Genomic DNA, 23,178 nt, shown 5'->3' with positions numbered 1-23,178 from the left:
ATGGTTGGGGAGATTAAATGGGATCACTCGTCTAGAAAGGTACCAGGCCGGTGAGCAGGGTTCAGGGTCCGTCCCTTCCCTTTCCCTTTAGGTCATGGTTTCCTACATCTGGGGAAACTGCTCGGTCCCCAGCCTTGCTGCCTGAATGAGCAAGGGAAACAAATTACGGCGCCAGGCTTTTCTGTTAATCCCTCTCGTGTCACCTCTCCGGCTGAGGGCGGCAAGGCCGTTTACGCGCCACGCCGGGGAGATCCGGACACCGGGCGGTCTCTGGGCGGCGACGTGCACTTCGAATCAAAACCGCGCCGGGGCGGGGCGGAACTCCGAGCAGGTTGCCGTCTCGCAAGGTTTGGACGTCCCCTCCCGGCTACAGCAAAGCGAGGCAAGAGAGCCGCGCGCACGCGCACACAGCGATCCGGTCTCCCGCCGGCGCGCGAGCGCTTCCCACGCCCAGTGCGCGAGTCCCCGCCCCTAGCCACGGCGCGCCGGGGGGGGGGGGGCGAGGCGGGGCTTCGCGAGGAGCCACGGGACGCAGCACCAATCGCGGCGCTCCTCCGCCTCAGGGTTCGGTTTGAAATTCTGCGCAGGCCTAACGGCTCGCGGAACGGCTACCGGGAGTGAGACCGCCGGTGCTTGCGGGTGGTTGCTGCGCTCGGGCCCGCGTGGAGAGGGTCGGGGCCTCGACGCCCGCTCGCTTGGAGCGTCCACCATGAGGAGAAGGTGCGGGTTGTGGGGGAGTCGAGGGGGCGTGGGAGGGATCGGTGCCGGTGCCGGTCCCGGGTGCGGGGCGGTGGCGGGGCTGGGCGGAGTCCGAAAGGCCGCCTTAGGCCGTGGGCCGGGGTGTCTCGTTAACCGGCGCCCGAGTGAGGCTGGAAGAAGCCAGCCACGGTTGGGAAGTGGCGAGCCGGTGCACGGGCCGCGGGCCCTTGGCGGGGTGGAGGCCAGACCTGACACGCGCCTTCCCCGGGGCCGCGGGCTCCCGCAGGCCCCGACGCCCGGGTGCGGGCCGAGCGCAGGTGCCCGGCAGAAGCGGCGGGAGGCCAGGCGGGCCCGCGGCGCACCCGGTGCGGGGCGGTCAGAGCTGGCGTCCGCGAGCCCCACCCTCTCCGCCAGCAAAGCGTCTCAGGTGCTGCTGCTTGGCACCGACGGCTTGTTCTAAGTCCTGAGTCTTTTATGGTCAGTGTTTCTAGTTTTTCTTTAAATAAAGACGTGCAGTTTTTAGTTTATCGTTGCTTTTCGATGTATCTGGGTTGCAGTGTTAACACTTTACTTGAATTGGAAAGATAGCTTGGTTTTCTTGCAAGTTGAAAAACTCCGATAAAGGAATTTTTTTCCCGTCGTTTTAACAACTTCTCAGGCAGTGCTGGGAAAGGAGTGTCCGAATTGAAATTGGGACCAGACGCACCACACTGCCACCTACCAGCCTATGACTTTGGGCAAAAATGTTGAATGTCAGTTTGCTCATCTCTAAAATAAAAATAATGCTCGTGCATAGGACTTTTGTGTTAAAAGCGATGCAGATGTTAACCTTATTTTCTATAAGTAGTGGGTGAAGCATTGTGATGATTCATTATTAAATAATTTATAGTTATTAGTCAAACTGATTGATGTATGGCTTTGTAAGTTTCCTCTTTCCATGATTACTAATTCCGACCGTTCTTTTTCAAATGCTTGCCCTCGTGAGAATGGGAATGTAGTACAAATCACTGGTACCATTGGAAAAACAGATCTCAGGTGTAAGGTTGTGGATTACAAATATCTTATATAAAAGACAGCACAGTTAAGCTGCTGTGCGTTTCAGCTAATGACGCATTTTGAGGACTAGTAAAATTTTAAATTACATTTTACAGGAAACTCTTACTCCAAGTCCATTAACAGTTTTTGGATTGTTCAGGCATCTACTGCTTTCAAGAAAGTAAATGAAGAGGGAGGACAAGTTATCAATTAACTTTGGTTCCAGGCTGACAGATATAATTAGGCTTTAAAAGAGCAACTGGAATTACTCTACTAACAAAACTAGACTTTCAGGTAATCTGGATTTCAGGTATTCATATTTAGAGAGGACTGTGGGGCTTCCCTGGTGGCGCAGTGGTTGGGAGTCCGCCTGCCGATGCAGGGGACGCGGGTTCGTGCCCCGGTTCGGGAGGATCCCGCGTGCCGCGGAGCGGCTGGGCCCGTGGGCCATGGCCGCTGGGCCTGCGCGTCCGGAGCCTGTGCTCCGCAGCGGGAGAGGCCGCAGCAGTGAGAGGCCCGCGTATCGCAAAAAAATAAAAATAAAAATAAATAAATAAATAGAGAGGACTGTGAGAAGTATGCCTGAGGAACATGATTACCAGAATAGTCACTGAATTGACTATTGGCTATCGATTTCTGAAGCAGGTTGTACAGAGGAGCTTAACAAAGCTTCTCTGGAGGGCTATTTAGGAAAAAATAGGACAGTGTATCAGTAGAATGCTGCCAGAAGGTAGGAAATCATTTAGAGGGTCATTTGGGATATCTTCCAGTCTAGTGACTTAAGTTCAAGAGACTGGAAAAATTGGCCCCCTTTTCAACCTCTGTATTCTTGGGTGGTATTCTTGTAAGCACCCTCAGTTTTTCAGTGATGTATTAAGAAAAAAGTCTCAAGTTTGCACCTTTTAGGGGATTACCTGAAACCATTTAGAAAGGCACTACATAATTGTACCATGATGATTATTTTTGTAACATTTTTTATGCTTTTATTTTTAAAGTCTTATTGAAATTTACACTGTTGTGTTTAATGTATGCTGTACAGCAAAGTGATTCAGTTATACACATATATATTCTTTTTTTGTGTGGTACGCGGGCCTCCTACTGCCGTGGCCTCTCCCGTCAGGGAGCACAGGCTCCGGATGTGCAGGCTCAGCGGCCATGGCTCACGGGCCCAGCTGCTCCGCGGCATGTGGGATCTTCCCAGACCGGGGCACGAACCCGTGTCCCCTGCATCGGCAGGCAGACTCTCAACCACTGCACCACCAGGGAAGCCCCTATTCTTTTTTTTAAACACTATTTTATTTATTTATTATTATTTTTAAATTTTATTTATTCATTTATTTTTGGCTGTGTTGGGTCCTCGTTGCTTCGCGTGGGCTTTCTCTAGTTGTGGCGAGCGGGGGCTACTCTTTTATTGTGGTGCGTGGGCTTCTCATGGTGGTGTCTTCTCGTTGTGGAGCACGGCTGCAGGCCCACAGGCTTCAGTAGTTGCGGCTCACGGGCTTTAGAGCGCAGGCTCAGTAGTTGTGGCGTACCGGCTTAGTTGCTCTGTGGCATGTGGGATCTTCCCAGACCAGGGATCGAACCCGTGTCCCCTGCATTGGCAGGCGGATTCTTAACCACTGCACCACCAGGGAAGCCCCACATCTTCTTTTTCCATTCATTTGTCAATGGACATTTAGGTTGTTTCCATGTCTTGGCTATTGTAAGTAGTGCTGCTGTGAACATAGGGGTGCGTGTATTTTTTCAAATTATAGTTAGTCTGGGTGTATGCCCCAGGAGTGGAATTGCTGGATCATATGGCAACTCTGTTTTTAGTTTTTTGAGGAACCTCCACACTGTTTTCCATAGTGGCTGCACCAACTTACATTCCCACCAATAGTGTAGGAGGTTTCCCTTTTCTCCACACCCTCTCCAGCATTTGTTATTTGTAGACTTTTTATGATGGCCATTCTGACCAATGTGAGGTGGTACCTCACTGTAGTTTTGATTTGCATTTCTCTAATAATTAGTGATGTTGAGCATCTTTTCACGTGCCTGCTGGCCATCTGTATGTCTTCTTTGGAGAAATGTCTATTAAGATCTTCTGCCCAGTTTTCGATTGGGTTGTTTGGTTTTTTTGTTGTTGAATTGTATGAGCTGTTGGTATATTTTGGAGATGAAGCCCTTACCTGTCGCATCGTTTGCAAATGTTTTCTCCCATTCTGTAGGTTGTCTTTTCATTTTTTATGGTTTCCTTTGCTGTGCAACAGCCTGTAGGTTTGATTAGGTCCCATTTGTTTATTTTTGTTTTTATTTCTATTGCCTTGGGAGACTGACCTAAGAAAACAGTGGTACGATTTATGTAGGAGAATGTTTTGCTTATGTTCTCATCTAGGAGTTTTATGGTGTCATGACTTATATTTAAGTCTTTAAGTCATTTTGAGTTTATTTTTGTGTGTGGTGTGATGGTGTGTTCTAACTTCATTGATTTACATGCAGCTGTCCAGCTTTCCTAACACTGCTTGCTGAAGAGACTGTCTTTTCCCCATTGTGTATTCTTGCCTCCTTTGTCAAAGATTAATTGTCCATAGGTGTATGGGTTTATCTCTGGGCACTGTATTCTGTTCCATTTATCCAAATGTCTGTTTTTTTGCCAGTACCATGCTGTTTTGATTACTGTAGCTTTGTAGTATTGTCTGAAGTCTGGGAGGGTTATGCCTCCTGCTTTGTTCTTTTTCCTCAGGATTGCTTTGGCAATTCTGGGTCTTTTATGGTTCCACATAAATTTTAGGATTATTTGTTCTATTTCTGTGAAAAATGTCCTGGATAATTTGATAGGGATCACATTAGATCTGTAGATTGAGTAGTATACCATGATAATTATTATTCACAGTGACTGCACTCAGGTGTTGTAAGATCATACAGCTTTTTTGAAACATCTTTATTCAAAAATTCTTCTTGAATGTTTGTTATATATAAGACACCATTCTAAGTGTTGGGGATTCAGCAGTGAACACAACTGACATCCTTGCCCTTTAGAGGTTACATTTTAATAACAAAATAAAAAGGTAAGCAAATTTTACATTAAATGGTAATAAGTGCTATGGAGAGAAATCAAGCAGAGAAAGGGGATAAGTACTGAAGGTGTGGGAAAGGGGAGTTGCAGTGTTAAAGAGATTGGTCAGGAAAGGCCTCCCTGAGAAGGTGCTCTTTGAGAAAAGATCTAAAGGCGGCAAGGGGCAAGCCATGGGACACCTAGGGGAAGACAGTCTAGGTTGAGGGAATAGCAAATGCCAGTGCCTGAGGTAGGATAGTGCCCGGTGGGTTCCCGAAAGAGCAAGGAGTCCAGTGTGACTGGAGTAGATTAAAGGGCTCTGGAGGCCTTTATAAAGGCAGAAGCTTTTCCTCTAAGATAAGGAATCACTGGAGGATTTTGAGGGCATGGAGGCTTGTGGCTTCTGTGCACACAATAAGCGTAAGGAGGCCAAGGCAGAAGCAGGGAGACCAGTTAAAAGACCAGGGTAGTGGTACAGATGAAGAGATGATAGTGGTGACCTGGACCAGGGAGGTAAAGGCAGAAGTGGGGAGGGGTGAGATTCTGGCTGTCTTTTTTTTTTCCTTCCCCTTAATATTTATTTAGGCCGCACCAGATCTTAATTGCGGCACACGGGATCTTTAGTTGCGATACGCGAACTCTTAGTTGCAGCATGCGTGTGGGATCTAGATCCCTGACCAGGGATCGAACCCAGCCCCTCTGCACTGGGAGCGTGGAGTCTTACTCACTGGACCACCAGGGAAGTCTTTTGAAAGTAAGGGTAATGGCAGGGATGTAAGAAAGAGGTGTCAGAATGATATAAGAATTAAACTCGTATAATTGGAATGTTGTGAAGAGTTTTTTAATTCTTTGAAAATTTTACTGTCTTCCAAAATATATAAACAGCTCATGCAGCTCAATATTAAAAAAACAACCCAATCAAAAAATGGGCAGAAGACCTAAATAGACATTTCTCCAAAGAAGACATACAGATGGCCAAGAGGCACATGAAAAGCTGCTCAACAGGGCTTCCCTGGTGGCGCAGTAGTTGAGAGTCCGCCTGCCGATGCAGGGGACACAGGTTCGTGCCCCAGTCCGGGAAGATCCCACGTGCCGCGGAGCGGCTGGACCCGTGAGCCATGGCCGCTGAGCCTGCGCGTACGGAGCCTGTGTTCCACAATGGTGAGAGGCCTGCGTACTGCAAAAAAAAAAAAAAAGCTGCTCAACATCACTAATTATTACAGAAATACAAATCAAAACTACAATGAGGTATCACCTCACACCAGTTAGAATGGGCATCATCAGAAAATCTACAAACAGCAAATGCTGGAGAGGGTGTGGAGAAAAGGGAACTCTCTTGCACTGTTGGTGGGAATGTAAATTGATGCAGCCACTATGGAGAATAGTATCGAGGTTCCTTAAAAAACTAAAAATAGAATTACCATATGACCCAGCAATCCCACTACTGGGCATACACCCAGAGAAAACCATAATTCAGAAAGAAACATGCACCCCAATGTTCATTGCAGTACTATTTAAAATAGCCAGGTCATGGAAGCAACCTAAATGCCCATCGACAGACGAATGGATAAAGAAGATGTGGTACATATATACAATGGAATATTACTCAGCCATAAAAAGGAACGAAATTGGGTCATTTGTAGAGACGTGGATGTATCTAGAGACTGTCATACAGAGTGAAGTAAGTCAGAAAGAGAAAAACAAATATCATATATTAATGCATATATATGGAACCTAGAAAAATGGTACAGATGAACCGGTTTGCAGGGCAGAAATAGAGACACAGATGTAGAGAACAAACGTATGGACACCAAGGGGGGAAAGCGGCAGGGGTGGGGTAGGGTGGTGGGATGAATTGGGAGATTGGGATTGACATGTATACACTAATATGTATCAAACAGATAACTAATAAGATAGATAACTAATAACTGCTGTATAAAAAATAAATAAAATTCAAAAAAAAGAGAAAAGTATATTGTCATGAGAACTGCTTCTAGAATACTTGGTAATTCCAAACACTTGTTAAAGTAATCAGCTCCAAGGGAGGGTTAACTTTTTCATTGTTACAAATTGTGTTTAGGCCCATCTGCTGGAGTTTAGCAGTCCATCTGCTGTATAGGTGTTTGTTTTGGTTTTAATTGAATTTGAGATCTATGAATTTTATCCCAATTTCATGTCATTTTATTTTGTAGAAGTAATTTGACTAAATGAATTAGCAATCATATCTGTTTTTCAAGTAAGTCACAAATTTCACAACTTCCTATTATGTGCCAGATTTTTTAAAATAACAGCTTTATTGAGATATAATCCTCATACTATACAATTCATCTATTTAACATGTCACAATTTAATATTTTTAGTATATTCAGAGTTGTGCAACTATCACTGCAGTCAGTTAACATTTTTATCATCCGTTTAAAAGCGTTCAGTCCCCTTTTCCCACCTACCTCCCTCCCCTGAATCCCAGCCCTAGGCAACTGCTAATCCACTTCTTTCTCTATAGATTTGCCTATTCTGGATATTTCACATAAATGGAATCATGATATGTTCTCTTTTGTGACTGGCTTCTTTCACTTGGCATGTTTTCAAGGTTTATTGTCAAATATTATTCCATTGTATAGGTATATATTTACCTGTTCATTAGTTGATGGCCATTTGGGTTGTTTACACTGTCTTAGTTGTGGCATACGGGCTCCTTAGTTGCAGCTTGCTGGCTCCTTAGTTGCAGCAGGTGGGCTTCTTAGTTGTAGCATGAGAACTCTTAGTTGTGGCATGCATGTGGGATCTAGTTCCCTGACCAGGGATTCAACCTGGGCCCCCTGCTTTGGGAGCATGGAGTCTTAACCACTGGACTGCCAGGGAAGTCCTCTTGTAGGTTATTTTATTTTATTTTTTAATTTTTAAAAAAATACTTATTTGGTTGCACTGGGTCTTAGTTGTGGCACACGGGCTCCTTAGTCGCGGCTCGCTGGCTTCTTAGTTGTGGCTCACTGGCTCCTTAGTTGCAGCAGGTGGGCTCCTTAGTTGTGGCATGTGAACTCTTAGTTGTGGCATGCATGTGGGATCTAGTTCCCTGACCAGGGATTCAACCTGGGCCCCCTGCATTGGGAGCACAGAGTCTTAACCACTGCGCCACCAGGGAAGTCCCTCTTGTATAGGTTATTTTACATAAAATGCTAAAATTAGGATTTTGACTTGTGGGTTCTTTTGTCTTAAAAGTGAAGTGCAAAGGGATTATTTGTCTGAGGAAGCACTTTAGTTAAACTTGAGTTCATTGAGATTATATTAAATACCTTGATACCTGTTAACATTTCTAAAATGGAGTACAGTAAATTCTTTTTTTTTTTTTTAATAATTATTTTTGGCTGCACCGGGGTCTTATTTGCGGCATGCACGTGGGATCTAGTTCCCTGACCAGGGATCAAACCCGGGCCCCCTGCACTGGGAGTGCCAAGTCTTACCCACTGGACCACCAGGGAAGTCCCTGTAAATTCTTTTAAACACTCTTCATTATGTGGGTATTGATAATTGGCCATCTGGTATAGGCAGCTGGTATTTGTGCAGAAGCTTTTATTGAACTAGGACAGGCAACCTTTGAATTGGGATTTCTTGGCTAGAGAAATGTCTTGGATGTGAATATATTAAAACCTAAGGAGGACTTCCCTGGTGGTGCAAGGTTGGGAATCCGCCTGCCAATACAGCGGACATGGGTTCGAGCCCTAGTCCAGGAGGATCCCACATGCTGTGGAGCAACTAAGCCCATGCACCACAACTACTGAGTCCACGTGCCACAACTACTGAGTCCACGTGCCACAACTACTGAAATCCGTGCGCCCTAGAGCCTGTGCTCCACAACAAGAGAAGCCACTGCAATGAGAAGCCTGCACATCACAACGAAGAGTAGCCCCCGCTCGCCGCAACTAGAGAAAGCCAGTGCAGCAATGAAGACCCAATGCAGCCAAAAATAACATAAATAGAGAGAGAGAGGGAGGGAGGGAGAGAGGGAGAGGGAGAGAGAGAAGGAAGGAAGGAAGGAAGAAGTGAGCAGAAAAGAAAAAAAAAAAGCCTATGGAGAAACTGATGTTCTTGGAGATCTAGGCTGGTGATTCAGAACCCCTGAATATGCTGCGACAGAGAGGGGGCCAGTGAGAGCCTCTATCCTCATCATTTGCACACAAAGAGCTTCAGTGACTTGTTGGAGGCCTCCTGGCTGACTGATAGAAAAGCACATCCAGAGTTTAGTCTCTCTGGTGCCAGAGTGGTCTCTGTTATCCAGGTGTACCAAGAAAGGAGAGAAAATCTCTTATTTAAATGCTGTGTGAAGCAGACTAAGCAAACTTTTTTAAGTAAAGGTTTTTTGAGAATTCCCTGGCGGGCAGTGGTTAAGACTGCGCTTTCATTGCTGAGGGCGCAGGTTCCATCCCTGGTTGGGGAGCTAAGATCTCACAAGTTGTGCGGTGAGGCCAAAAAAAAAAAGAAAACTAAAGTTTTTTTTGAAAGATAAAATACAAGGTACACAGTTAAATTTGTGCTTCAGATAAACAGTGAATAATTTTTAAATAAACTTTTTGTAATTGAAGTATAACATATATTCAGAAATGTACACAGATCAAGTGCAAACTTGATGAATTTTCATAAAGTCAGCACACGCTGTGTAACCACCCCTCCTGTGCCCTCCAAAAGTCACCACTTCCCAGGACAATGACAACCACTATCCTGACTTCTCAAAGCAAAGCTTAGTTCTGCCTGTTTTTGACTTTGTATAATTGGAATCACGTAGTGATAGATGCTTGCTTATCTGGCTGTTTTTCCTCTTCTTCCTCAACTTTTTGTTCTGTTTTTCCATCTTAGTTGTTTCTTTTACCTCCCTTTTTTTTTTTCTTTAAGATTTGAGGTATAATTTACATACAGTAAAATTGACTCATTTTACGTGTACAGTTTGAATTTTGGTCACTGTGTATAGTTATGTAATCACCATCACCATTAAGATCTAGAACCATTCTGTCACCCTAAAAATAGCTGCTGTATGCCCCTTTGCAGTTGATCCCCTGCCCCGATTCCAGGCAGTTCATTTGCTTTCTTTCATTATAGTTTTGCCTTTTCTAAAATTTCATAAGGTAGAATCATATAGTATGTAGTCTTTTTGCATTTGACCTCTTTCATTTAGCATAGGTCAACATGATGTTTCTGAGATTCACCCATGTTTTTTTATTCATTGCTGTATTATTCCATGGTAGGAATGTACTGTTTCTCTATTCTGTTGATGGACATCTAGGTTGTTTCTACCTTTATGATATTATGAGTAGTGCTGCTTTGATCATTCTGGTACACACCTTTGGTACATATGTGTGCATTTCTACATATGTAGACATGGAACTGCTGGGTTCAGCTTTAGCAGATACTGCCAACAGTTTTCAAAGTGGTTGTACCAGTTCACACTCCAAGCAGTAGTATACGAAAGTTCTGGCTTTTCTGTATACTCACCAACACCTGATTATTTTTTAACTTTTAGTCATTCTATAAATTAATAGTTGTAATTTAAGAACAACAACAAGGCCACCTACTGAATGGGAGAAGATATTTGAAAATACCTGAGAAGGGGTTAATATTCCAAAATATACAGAGAACTTACACAACTCAACATTGAGAAGAACAAGCAACCTGATTAAAAAATGGGCAGAGGATCTGAATAGACATTTTTCCAAGGAAGACATACAGATAGTCAACAGGCACATGAAAAGATGCTTAACATCACTAATCAAAATGGAAATGCAAATCAAAACGACGATGAGATAATCACCTCACAACTGTCAGAATGACTATTATTAAAGACAACAGATAACGCGTATTGGTGAGGATGTGGAGAAAAGGGAACGCTTGTGCACTGTTGGTGGGGATATAAATTGGAGTAGCCACTATGGAAAACAGTATGGAGATTCCTCAAAAAATTAGAAATAGGGGCTTCCCTGGTGGCGCGGTGGCTGAGAGTCCGCCTGCTGATGCAGGGGACATGGGTTCGTGCCCCAGTCCGGGAAGATCCCACATGCCGCGGAGCGGCTGGGCCCATGAGCCATGGCCACTGAGCCTGCGCGTCCGGAGCCTATGCTCCGCAACGGGAGAGACCACAACAGTGAGAGGCCTGCATACCGCAAAAAAAAAAAAAAAAAAAAATTAGAAATAGAACTACCATATGATCTATCAATTCCACTCCTGAGTATTTATCCAAAGAAAACAAAACACTTAATTCGAAAAGATATGTGCCCCTCTATGTTCATTGCAGCATCCAAGATACGGAAGCAACCTAAGTGCCCATCAGTAGATGAATGGATAAAGAATATGTGTGTATGTTTGTGTGTGTATGTATGTATGTGTGTCTGCATGCACACACACTGGAATATTACTCAGCCATAAAAAAAGAATGAATTCTTGCCATTTGTGACAACATGGATGGACTTACAGGACATTATGCTAAGTGAAATAAGTCAGACAGAGATAGACAAATACCATGTAATTTCACTTATATGTGGAATTTAAAAAGATAAACAAATGAACAAACATAATAAAATGTAAACACAGTTATAGATACAGAGAACAAACAGGAATTTGCCAAGAGGGGTCGGGGGGTAGGGGGAGGAAAGAAATAGGTGAGGCAGATTAAGAAATACAAACTTCCAGTTACAAAATAAATGCATCACAGGTATGAAATGTACAGTGTGGGGAATATAGTCAATAACTATGTAATATCTTTGTATGGTGCCATATCATAGCTAGACTTATTGTGATCAGTTTGAAATGTATAGAAATATCAAATCACTGTGTTCTGTAACAGGAACTAACATAGTGTTATAGGTCAGTTATATTTCAAAAACAAACAAACTCAGAAAAGGAGATTAGAGTCTTAGGTAGAGGCTGGGGGTGGGGGACTGGATGAGGGCAGTCAAAAGGTTATAAGGAATCAGTTTTAAGATAAATAAGTACTAGGGATGTAATATAGAACATGATAAATATAATTAGCACCACTGTATTTTTAAAAATACTTATTTATTTTATTTATTTATGGATGGCTGCGCCGGGTCTTCTTGAGGCATGCAGGATCTTTAGTTGCAGCATGTGGACTCCTAGCTGCGGCATGCACTTGGGATCTAGTTCCCTGACCTGGGCCCCCTGCACTGGGAGCGCCGAGCCTTATCCACTGGACCACCAGGGAAGTCCCAGCACCACTGTATGTTATTTATGAAAGTTGTTAAGAGAGTAAACCCTGTGAGTTCTCATCACAGGCAAAAAAATTTTTTTTCTATTTCTTTAATTTTGTACCTATATGAGATGATGGATGTTTACTAAACTTATTGTGATAATTACTTCATGATGTATGTAAATCAAATCATTATGCTGTACACCTTAAACTTATACAGTGCTATATATGTCAATTATAGCTTAGAAAAACAGGAAGGGAAAAAAATGGGTAACTAAATTGCCAGCTATTTTATAGGACCTGACATTTTTGTTTGTTTTTTCTTTAATAAAAGCATTTAAAATTCTGTATTGTACTGCCATAGGTAGAATCATTGATCAAAGTCCAGATTCTGAGTATTATTCAGAAGATTGAATTTCCACACTGAATTGATAATATGATACTGGATTTTGCTTTGCCAGTGTTTTGGTGTTTGGAGGCAGAAGGATAGGGGAGTGTTCAAGATGAGTTAAGCTGAATGCTTGTTTTCAATTTGTTTTAGCCTTGAGCCCACTGCGAAACTAGTTTGTTTAGTTTCTGTAAATACTGCTTTTAGTCTGGAGGCAGTGGCTCATGTAGCTGGTTCTCTTTTGCTTTTTAGTGAGGTGCTGGCAGAGGAGTCCATAGTATGTCTACAGAAAGCCCTGAATCACCTTCGGGAAATATGGGAATTGATTGGGATTCCAGAGGACCAGCGGTTACAAAGAACTGAGGTCGTAAAGAAGCATATCAAGGTGAGTTGAGTAATACTGATCTCTTTGTAGTGGGACAGGGGTAAGGATGTTGGTGTCTCATCTAAGATAGCATATAGAAGTGACACTAGGATGTCACAGGCTCCTCCTTGTTTTTTGTTTGTTTTGGCCGCGCCGTGCAGCATATAGGATCCTAGTTCCCCAACCAGGGATTGAACCTGTGCCCCCTGCATTGGGAGCACAGAATCTTAACCACTGGACCGCCAGGGAAGTCCTGGTTTTGTTTAAGTCCTTCCTTTAAAATTTGAAATTATGAGGGTTTTGGTGTTGTTTGTTGTTTGAGGTCAATGGGGAAAACACCCGAAACTTTTATGGGACTGTTTCATCTCTCGTAGGACCTCCTGGATATGATGATTGCTGAAGAGGAAAGCCTGAAGGAAAGGCTCATCAAAAGCATAGCCATCTGCCAAAAAGAGCTGAACACTCTGTGCAGTGAGCTACATGTCGAGCCATTTCAGGTACATGGCAGGGTGTCAGGGGATCGATCCTGCCTGGGTCTGAGATTTAGGGAAGAACTTTGATTTGGGGCTACAGGTGGAAAGTTTCCTTGTAGGGCTGATACTGGACATGAGAAATGGGAAAAATGTGCTGCCTAGTTACTTGGTTCCAGCAAAGCAGTTTTCACTTACGTGAAGAGTTGCCCTGTTGAGAGGTGAAGCAGCTAAGTGTTGAAATGTTTTAATCAAAAACAAGCCTCTAACTATCAATTTGTAGGACACAAAAACTTTTTTGAACTCTGAGCTAGGCATAGATGATATCATTCCATTCTTTCTTTGAAAGAAAATGAAGAGAACTACTTAGGATACAAAAGTGACTAGTGATATAAGGAAAAGTTACCCAAAAAACCTGCCTCTGTGGATTTTTTCATACCCGAAAGCTACACATCACTGAACTAGCCAGAATGGCCACTTGAGAAGAGATGTCTCCACAGCTGGAATATCAAGAGAGCGTAGTCAAATTCAGGGCATGCCATGTTTATCTGTGTACCTTGCTGAGAGGTTGCTGTCCTGTGGTCCAGCACAAATCGGACTTAAATGAGGACACCAGCAAGCATGACGTGAATGACAGAGGGACCCCAAAACATATCCCTGGTTAGAACTGGTAAAAACAGTGTTGGGATCATAAAAATGAAGACAAACGTGGAGATTGGGAAGGTAATTAGAATAGATGTGGGTGCAAGGACAGCACACAGTGGCTAATGTGGTACCAATAAGGTCTCAGGTCCCTCTCCCTGTTACAGAAAGAACTGCCTGGGTATCTCAGTGGAGTCAGCCTAGGAGGAGGAGACTGTCTAAAGGGTTAAGGCTAATTCATTTCTGGTAGCCAAGAACAGTCAGGCAGACTGTGACATCAGTAGAGCTTCCTGAAATCAACACAAATGGCATAAATATCATTGATTTTGGACAAATAGTTTCTTTAGTCTTTTTTTTTAAATTTTCAATATGAAATTGAGTGAGAAGTTAGATATACAGTGGTACATCTCCCTTAAATTATATGACAGTTCTTAGTTCACCAATGTTGAATAAAATTTATAGGACATAACCGCCACTTGTTTTTTCTCCTGCTTATCAGTTAGGAGTAGAGCAAGGAGTACTAAATTGATTTTTATTGGTTGAGTGATGTTTAGGATTATTGGGGTAAACATTTAGTTAGGAGCTAAATATACTACCCTGTAGCTAATTCAAAATAAGCTTTTCAACCAATTTTTACCTCTTGTAAAAGTGCCCTGGTACCTTTCCTTACTGGGGACCTTTGTTAGGGGACCCTCTTTGTGCCATATTCTGTTAGCTGTAAGTTGATTTATTTGTAAGTTTAACTAAAAGTCTGTCATTCTAGTCCTCTTTCGTTGTCTTCTCTTCCTTTGAAGAAATCCGCTTGGAACCTTAACACAATAGTACATTGTCTCATATAGGAAGAAGGAGAGACGACCATCTTGCAGCTAGAAAAGGATTTGCGCACTCAGGTAGAACTGATGAGAAAACAGAAAAAGGAGAGAAAACAAGAACTGAAACTACTTCAAGAACAAGATCAAGAACTGTGTGAAATTCTTTGCACGCCCCACTATGACATTGACAGCACCTCAGTTCCCAGCTTAGAAGAGCTGAGCCAGTTTAGACAACACGTGGCAACTCTGAGGGAAACAAAGGTGTGCTTACATTCATAGTTCCTAAAAGTCATTTGACTTTCCTCTAGGTATCTTGTAATCTTTTTTTTTTTTTAATAGGCATCTAGGCATGAGGAGTTCGTCAACATAAAGAGACAGATCATACTGTGTATGGAAGAATTAGAACACACACCAGACACAAGCTTTGAAAGAGATGTGGTCTGTGAAGATGAAGATGCCTTTTGTTTATCTTTGGAAAATATTGCAACACTACAGAAGTTGCTACAGCAGGTAATGTCTACTCAAATTATGGCCTGGGATCTCCATAGTATCCAGCAATCTGAGAAAACTGCAGCTTTTTCCTTTAAGATAATGAGATAGGGCTTCCCTGGTGGCCCAGTGGTTAGGAATCCACCTGCCAGTGCTGGGGACACGGGTTCAATCCCTGGTCCGGGAAGATCCTACGTACCGCGGAGCAACTGAGCCCATGCGCCACAAGTACTGAGCCTGCGCTCTAGAGCCTGCCAGCCACAACTACTGAGCCTGTGCGCCTAGAGACTGTGCTCCACAACAAGAGAAGCCACCACAATGAGAAGCCCTCGCACTGCAACGAAGAGTAGCTCCCTCTAGCCGCAACTAGAGAAAGCCTGCATGCAGCAATGAAGACCCAATGCAGCCAAATAAAAAAAGACAATAGTATTATTTGAAACACAACCTTGATTTTTTTAAACAAAAACCTTAATTTATATATAGCTCTGAGAATGTGAAATTGAGTTTTTTTTAAAATGTTTATTTATTCATTCATTCATTTAGGCTGCGCTGGGTCTTTGTTGTGGCACGCAGGATCTTTTTTAGTTGCGGCCTGTGGATTCCTTAGTTGCAGCATGTGGACTCTTAGTTGCGGCATGCATGCGGGATCTAGTTTCCTGACCAGGGATCGAACCCTGGCCCCCTACATTGGGAGCAGGGAGTCTTACCCACTGGACCATGAGGGAAATCCCCTGAAATTGAGGTTTTGGGATGAAATAATAATAGTCATTTGAATTAGCTTAGTGTTTAATTGAAATTTTTTTTTTTTTTTTTTTTTTTTTTTTTGCTGTGGGCCTCTCACTGTTGTGGCCTCTCCCGTTGTGGAGCACAGGCTCCGGACATGCAGGCTCAGCGGCCATGGCTCACGGGCCTAGCCGCTCTGCGGCATGTGGGATCTTCCTGGACCGGGGCACGAACTCATGTCCCCTGCATCGGCAGGCGGACTCTCAACCACTGTGCCACCAGGGAAGCCCCCCCAAAATTTTTAATTAAAAATTTGAATCCTAATTCTTGGGGTCTGAGATCCTACCATAATGACAGCCTTACAGTTTGTTTTCAGAAGTCATGAAAACACACCTCTTCACAGTCTTGTAAAAGTGCTTCTTCTCCATGTGGGTACAGATGTGTCTCTGTAGGAGGCCAGAGGGCCAGTTTTCTCTGTGCTGCTGTCTTTGCTATAACCACTGGCTTTCCTTGCTACAGCTGGAAATGCGAAAATCACAAAACGAAGCAGTGTGTGAGGGGCTGCGTGCTCAGATACGAGAACTCTGGGATAGGTTGCAAATACCTGCAGAAGAGAGAGAAGCTGTGGCCACAGTTATGACTGGGTCAAAGGCCAAGGTCCGGAAAGCGGTAAGAAACCCAAAGGGCGCTGGGTCAGCATTTTGGTGTCAAGTCTGATGTCTTTACCAGCTTCTGCCTTGAGTGAGCCTGTTTTTAAGACAAGCGTCAGAAAAGAGTGGCAGTAGCCTGCTCATCTTTTATCTTTCGCGTATGTTTCTTAGATTTCTGGCTCCTATGATATCATCGTTATAAAGAGTGTTGACTTACCTCTGTGGTTTTGTATTGTAATTTTATTAAAAAGGGGGAAAATATTTTGCAAACCTACGTGAATATATAAGTATGACAAGCACTTTTAACAGGTCTCTTTGTTTCAGCTGCAATTAGAAGTGGATCGGTTGGAAGAACTGAAAATGCAAAACATGAAGAAAGTGATTGAGGCAATACGAGTGGAGCTGGCTCAGTACTGGGACCAGTGTTTTTATAGCCAGGAGCAGAGACAAGCTTTTGCCCCTTACTATTCTGGTTCGTACAGAAGTGTCGCTCTTCATGTGGCCTGCTCACTTGTCTTTTACAAGTGCAGACATTCACTGGGAAGTATTTCCTCTACTGAACAGACATTGCTACCTTTCCAGGCCATTCAGCATAAACTGCCATTCCTGTTCAAATAAGCATTTGCAAATCCTATTGGGAAATAAGGGATCTCTTGGTTTCTGAAGCAGAATATCTCTGTAGCATGTAGTTGTGAAGCTCAAGTTTAGCAGGAGCTTACTCTGTGCCAGGCGCAATGTCAGACTCTTAACAGGATTATCTGACTTAATTCTCATGTCAAGAGATGAGGACACTGAGGCACATAAATGTTGAACAACTTAACCCAGAGACACACAATAGGTAAATGGCAGAGCCCACATTTGAGCCCACGAGGTATGACCCCAGGGCCCAATGGAATTCTAGTCTGACCTGAACTGAATATAAAGATGAAGCCGTCTTTACTAAATTCAACATTTTTGGACATTTTCTGTGACTCAGCCCTCTGTTGGGCAGGGTGGAAAGGAAGAATATGAAAGAAACCTAAGACAAGGCAAGAGATGACAGAGTTTTGAGAATCTTAGTCCTTTTAGCCCACACCCTAGTCCCTTAGTCTCTAGTCCCACCAGCCTGATTGGGACAAACCTGGCTTTTATTATCCACAACATACACTTACTCGTGTGTCATTTTTACTGTAAGGAAGAAAATTCTGTTTCCATTTTAGGGGGATGAAGGATTAGTAAATTGGGATACTAAACACTAGAGGGATTTTTTAAAACTACTGGGCCTATATCTTGCAGAGGACTATACAGAAAATCTGCTTCAGCTCCATGATGCCGAGATTGTGCAGTTAAGAAACTACTATGAGGTTCACAAAGAACTCTTTGAAGGTGTCCAGAAGTGGGAAGAAAGCTGGAAGCTTTTCTTAGAGTTCGAGGTACTGCCTTAGTTTTTGTCTGTTTTCCTTAGATTACAGTGAAGTGTTAAGAAAGCGTCCCCTGTATAGAGTCAGAGGCCTGTTTCCTTTGCTCTTGACCAGGTTTCTAATACCATCTTTATCATTAAGTCTATAAACTACTGCTAACCCATCTGAATTTGTCAAGCTTATATGCAGAAACATGTAAGAGAAAACCCCAAAATTAATGCCTTCAATAAGGTTGAAGTTTCTTGCATAAAGGAAGTCTAAAGGTAGGCAGTGCAAGGCAGGTATGGCTATTCCACAGTCAGGGGGTCCCAGGCTTCTCCAGCTCATAGCTCCTTTACCACTAAGGGGTGGATCTTATCTTCCGGTCCAGGGTGGTTCTAGAGCTCCCACCATAGCGTTTCAGGCAGTGTGGTGGAGGAGGGAACACAGAAGGCATTGCCCCTCCACCCCCTCTAAGAGGTTTTCCCAGGCTCTTTTCACAGCACTTCTGCTTAAATGCCACACCAACTACTGGCGAGGCTGGGAGAATCACTATCGCAGATAAATTCAGGCTCTATTACTAAGGAAGGAGAGAAAAATGGATGTTGAGGCAGGCAACTAACATTCTGTACTCTTCCAACTTTTGTTATTAGAAAATTGCCTGGGTATTTGGGGCACATTTGTGTACTCTGAATTCCTTTTGTTTTGATAGACTTAGCACGAGTCGATTCCCTTAGAGCATTTTAGAGCTCAGAACTGGGACTAGGACGAGGCAAGTGAGGCACCTTGGGCACGAAGTTCAAGGAGACTCACTGTCAGGTTCATGCTGGTCCTATTAGAGCTTGAACAGGCCTTTAGAGAATCCAGAGTTTAACTCCTTCAAGTTTCCAGGCAAGAAACGAGGACTCAGAAGTGGAAAAAACTGTGAGAGCTCACAGCTGTTTAAGAGCAAGTGTTCTAGTCCTCAGTTACCTCTTACTTCTGGTTGAAAGCAAGGAGTAATAAAAGTCAGTGAAGAGCTCAGCCATAAACAAGAATTAAATTTTGCCTTTTGCAACAACATGGATGGATCTATAGGGTATTATGCTTAGTGAAATAACTCAGAGAAAGGCAAATATTGTATGATACCACTTATATGTGGAATCTAGAAAATAAAACAAATATATATAATATATTTATATAATATAATATATAAATATAAATATAATAAATATAATATAAATATAATATAATATAATATATTTATATAATATAACAAAAAAGAAACAGACTCACAGATACAGAGAACAGACTAATGGTTACCAGAGGGGAGGGGGAAGGGGGGAGGGGCAATAAAGGGGTAGGGGTTTAAGAAGTACATACTATTATGTATAAAATAAATAAGCTACGAGGATATATTGTACAGCATGGAATGTAGCTAATATTTTATAATAACTATAAATGGAGTATAAACTTCAAAATTGTGAATCACTGTGTTGTACACCTGAGACTTATACTGGAAATCAACTATACTTCAGTGTAAAAAAAAAAATGTGTGCGCGCGCGCACACACACACACACACACACACACACACACACATACACATAAAGGCAGTAAAGAGCCAAATAAGCGACCCTTGTTTACATGCTAGTATTTAAGAAAAAATAAGAAACTAATTACCATTCCTTTTAGTTATTGCTTATAATCAAGCAGTCTGGAAAGGAAATAGAATTTATCAGTTTGGCCCCCAAATTGTCAAGATTGTTTCTAAACTTTTCTGATTATCTGTCCCGTTTTTTAGTGTATTCACCTAATTTACATTTACAAATTATACACTTATATTACTGTTCTGATATACTGTATACACTGTAGAATAACAAAAAACAGAAATGTTAAAAAGAATAAGAACCCTAACATTTTACATTTTTTGTCCATTTTGTGAGGGTTAATTTAATAAAAACCAGATTATCTATAAACCCCTTAACTGAGCACATTTAAGCTGCATTGTCTCAATATGCTGGAAGTGAGTGGGCAAGTAGGGGTACCACCACCAAACCCTCTGAGTGTAGACCTCCCCCTTGTCCTTCCACATACCCGATTTCCTGTTGGTGACATCTGAACCCAGGAAGGGAGCTTTAAATTAAACGCATTAAATATTAAAGCCTGTCTTACTTTTTAGACTAAAAAGGAAACACTAGTTTTCCTGTACCCCAGTGTATGATCTTGCATATGCCTCAGAGTGTTCACACCCCACTCCCTGCCTTAGAAAGCCACGATTTCTCACTGCTAAAAGTGGATGGGAATGCAAAACTCTGAAGTCTCCCTAAAAATATGTATCTGTTTATGAGAGTGAGGATTCTTAGCAGAAGTGACTGGTCTGACTGTCCGGTGTTCATTCTAATTAAAATGTATTTTTCACAGAGAAAGGCTTCAGATCCAAGTCGATTTACAAATCGTGGAGGAAATCTTCTAAAAGAAGAAAAGCAGCGAGCCAAGCTCCAAAAGACACTCCCTAAGGTAATATTGTTACTGAAAGAGTTTTTGGTGCTTGGCTACAAAAACCTCACTTTTTGTATATCTCTTGCTTTGAATTGTTTTTCCTTAGGTAAAGGATAATAAGTATATACTGGGCCTACCTAGTACAAGCAACTGAATATCAAGTTTTATTAGCTTTTTAGGGCTGCCATAACAAAGTATCAGAGACTGGGTGGTTTAAACAACAGAAATTCACTTTCTCACAATTCTGGAGGCTCGAAGTCTGAGACCCGGGTGTCAGCAGGGCTGCTTTCTTCCGAGGCCTCTGTCCTGGCTCCAGATAGTAGTCTTCTCCCTGTGTCTGCACGTGGCCTTCCTTCTGTGTGTGTCCGTGTCCACATTTTCTTATTCGGCTACCAGTCATGTTGCATTAGGACCCACCCTGATGACCTCATTTTAACTTAATTACCTCTGTGTCCCAGTAAAGCCACATTCTGAGGTACTGGGGATTAAGACTTCAGCATATGAATTTGTCAGGGGATAATTCAGCCCGTAACCTTTTGAGAAAGTGCTTTGGACTTCATTACTATTCTCTATTTTAATAATAATAGTTAACACTTATTGAACTAAGTGCCATATACTGTTTCAAAGTACTTTCCATTTATTAATTGTCACAACATCCTTAAGAGGTTGGTATTATTAATTCCATTTTTACAGATGAGGAAACTGAGGCACTGACAACTTAAGTAACTTGCCTACCTGTTCACAGCCAGTAAGAGGTAGATTCCAGATTGGACCAGATAGTGCCGCTCTAGTGTACACTGCGTATTTAACGTTGCTGGTCTACCCCAGTGCTGCCTCCAACTTCGGGCGCCAAAACTGTAGTGGTCAGGCTCTGGGTTCTCGCCTTTTCCCACCTTCATGTGTATTATGAATGAACCATCCCAAGACTGATTTCTGGCCGCTCCAACCTGTTCCCACGTGGGTCCAGCTACCTAAAGTCAGGCTAATGATACTTTGGGGAGGGAGGAGGCATTCTTCGGGAGAATCATTTCTTTTGGGCTTCACACCACAAATTTGAAGTAATTAACATGTCCTTGTTTCTGGTCTCAGTTGGAAGAGGAGTTGAAAGCAAGGATTGAAATGTGGGAACAGGAGCATTCAAAGGCATTTGTGGTGAATGGGCAGAAGTTCATGGAGTATGTAACAGAACAGTGGGAGATGCACCGACTGGAGAAAGAGAGAGCCAAGCAGGAACGAGTAAGTGAACCCAGTTTGGGAGGAGGAGAAGACAGCATGAGTGAGCAGCCCAGAGTCTCTGCCAGGGCTCTAGGTTGGTTGAATAAGGAGTAGTTCATGGCAGCTCTTTTTAGCTCTGGGTGCAGAGACTTGCGCTAGATTTCTGGCCCTGCCTCTGCCCCCATCCAGACCTGTTCTCCTTCTGGGATTTGTCACTCTTGCTTCTGACTTTCACGTAGCAACTAAAGAACAAGAAGCAAACTGAGACAGAGATGCTCTATGGTAGTACTCCGCGAACACCCAACAAGCGGCGAGGACTGACACCTGGCACGCCGGGCAAAGTGCGCAAGGTAATAAACACGAGGCTGCATGAACTGCCATGTCTGAGGCATTTTTGAGGCTAGGGCTCTGTCCATCTCTTGCCTTCTGTCCTGCAGAGATGGGAAAGAATTTTTCTAGCCTTCCAGGTTGAGTCCATTTGACAGTGTGAATGCAATTCTGCAGTTCAATCCTGAGTAGGGACTTGACAGTGACAGTCAAGGAGTGGCCAGCTTTGATGAGTCCCAGATTAAACTCGGGAGCCAGCAGCTGCCAACATTTTGTAATGATGAGAACCTTCAGAGGTTCATTCTGTAATTCCAACAAGTGACCATGGCACTATGTGAAAGAAGACTTTCATGCTTGGCAAGGGGGATACCTAATACTCCTTAATCTCTAGAGCAGGAAATCAGGGAGTTCTTCCTTCCTTCTTTCTTTCTTCCTTTGTTTTTTTAAAACCGTTTCTTTAATAAATGAAGTGGAGCATTATTTTCCTTTTCCCTTGCAACTCATTATTTTATAACACATAAAATGTTTTAAAAATCACCTGTAGTGTAACTCCAGGAGAACCAATGAGACTATTTGGTGTTTTTCCTGCTTCTGTAAAAAGCTTTTTAAAATAGTGTATTTTCACAAAATAGAGATCACATATAATTTTGATTTCTGCTTTTTCCCTAGTCGGTATTGGTGTGATTTTTTTTCATAGCATCAAACTTTCTTCAAATAACATGCTCATTCTTAGCTATATATTCTATTCTTTTGACATAGTGTCATTTACTAAACTAGTTCCCTATTGTTTGATATTAGGTAGTTAATTTTTTATTAGGAAAATAATGTGACGAAATTTAAAAAATATGTGTTATAAAATTCTAGAAAGGGTTGGGAAAAAAAGGTTTGGGTTTTTTTTTTGGCTCTGTTGGGTCTTTGTTGCTGTGTGTGGGCTTTCTCTAGTTGCGGTGAGCAGGGGCTACTCTTCATTGCAGTGTGCGGGCTTCTCATTGTGGTGGCTTCTCTTGTTGCAGAGCATGGGCTCTAGGCGTGCAGGCTTCAGTAGCTGCAGCACATGGGCTCAGTAGTTGTGGCACACGGGCTTAGTTGGTCTGTGGCATGTGGGATCTTCGCGGACCAGGGATTGAACCCATGTCCCCTGCATTGGCAGGCAGATCCTTAACCACTGTGCCATCAGGGAAGTCCAAAATGTTTGTTTTCATTAAAAGTTTGAGACTCTCTCTATTAGATGCTGAGAACACAAAGATTAAGTGATATGGCCCATGATCTCAAGAGTGCTG

At 42.8% G+C, this 23,178-nt stretch overlaps 2 protein-coding genes across 14 annotated transcripts in view; one reads left to right on the top strand and one right to left on the bottom strand.

The window, feature by feature from the left end:
* Positions 1 to 520: 520 nt before the first annotated feature.
* The window catches only part of PRC1 (protein regulator of cytokinesis 1), a 29,283-nt gene continuing 6,625 nt past the window's right edge, over positions 521 to 23,178 (top strand). For 2 of the 4 annotated variants that reach the window (XM_030878605.2, XM_030878602.2), the window contains exons 1-11: positions 521 to 720; positions 12,601 to 12,733; positions 13,087 to 13,209; positions 14,664 to 14,897; positions 14,976 to 15,146; positions 16,368 to 16,517; positions 16,823 to 16,970; positions 17,774 to 17,910; positions 20,279 to 20,374; positions 21,446 to 21,592; positions 21,811 to 21,921. In XM_030878605.2, coding sequence (XP_030734465.1) covers positions 710 to 720; positions 12,601 to 12,733; positions 13,087 to 13,209; positions 14,664 to 14,897; positions 14,976 to 15,146; positions 16,368 to 16,517; positions 16,823 to 16,970; positions 17,774 to 17,910; positions 20,279 to 20,374; positions 21,446 to 21,592; positions 21,811 to 21,921 — 1,461 coding nt within the window. In that variant the 5' untranslated portion in view covers positions 521 to 709. Of the gene's footprint in view, positions 721 to 12,595; positions 12,734 to 13,086; positions 13,210 to 14,663; positions 14,898 to 14,975; positions 15,147 to 16,367; positions 16,518 to 16,822; positions 16,971 to 17,773; positions 17,911 to 20,278; positions 20,375 to 21,445; positions 21,593 to 21,810; positions 21,922 to 23,178 lie in introns of those variants that run through there. The other 2 variants (XM_060293824.1, XM_060293825.1) reach the window with 1 other exon arrangement.
* Positions 4,636 to 23,178, bottom strand: part of RCCD1 (RCC1 domain containing 1) — a 47,149-nt gene continuing 28,606 nt past the window's right edge. For 2 of the 10 annotated variants that reach the window (XM_060293828.1, XM_060293831.1), the window contains 2 exons: positions 16,242 to 16,367; positions 8,098 to 14,720 (listed from right to left, as the gene is read on the bottom strand). In XM_060293828.1, the coding sequence (XP_060149811.1) occupies positions 16,246 to 16,367 (122 nt within the window). In that variant the 3' untranslated portion in view covers positions 8,098 to 14,720; positions 16,242 to 16,245. Of the gene's footprint in view, positions 5,946 to 8,097; positions 14,721 to 16,241; positions 16,596 to 19,537; positions 19,572 to 23,178 lie in introns of those variants that run through there. The other 8 variants (XM_060293826.1, XM_060293827.1, XM_060293834.2 and 5 more) reach the window with 7 other exon arrangements.

Source organism: Globicephala melas, chromosome 2, assembly GCF_963455315.2.
Source record: "Globicephala melas chromosome 2, mGloMel1.2, whole genome shotgun sequence".
Classification (NCBI taxonomy): Eukaryota; Metazoa; Chordata; class Mammalia; order Artiodactyla; family Delphinidae; genus Globicephala; species Globicephala melas.
The sequence above is the reverse complement of the archived record's forward strand: the minus strand, read 5'-3'. Positions and strand labels throughout refer to the sequence as shown.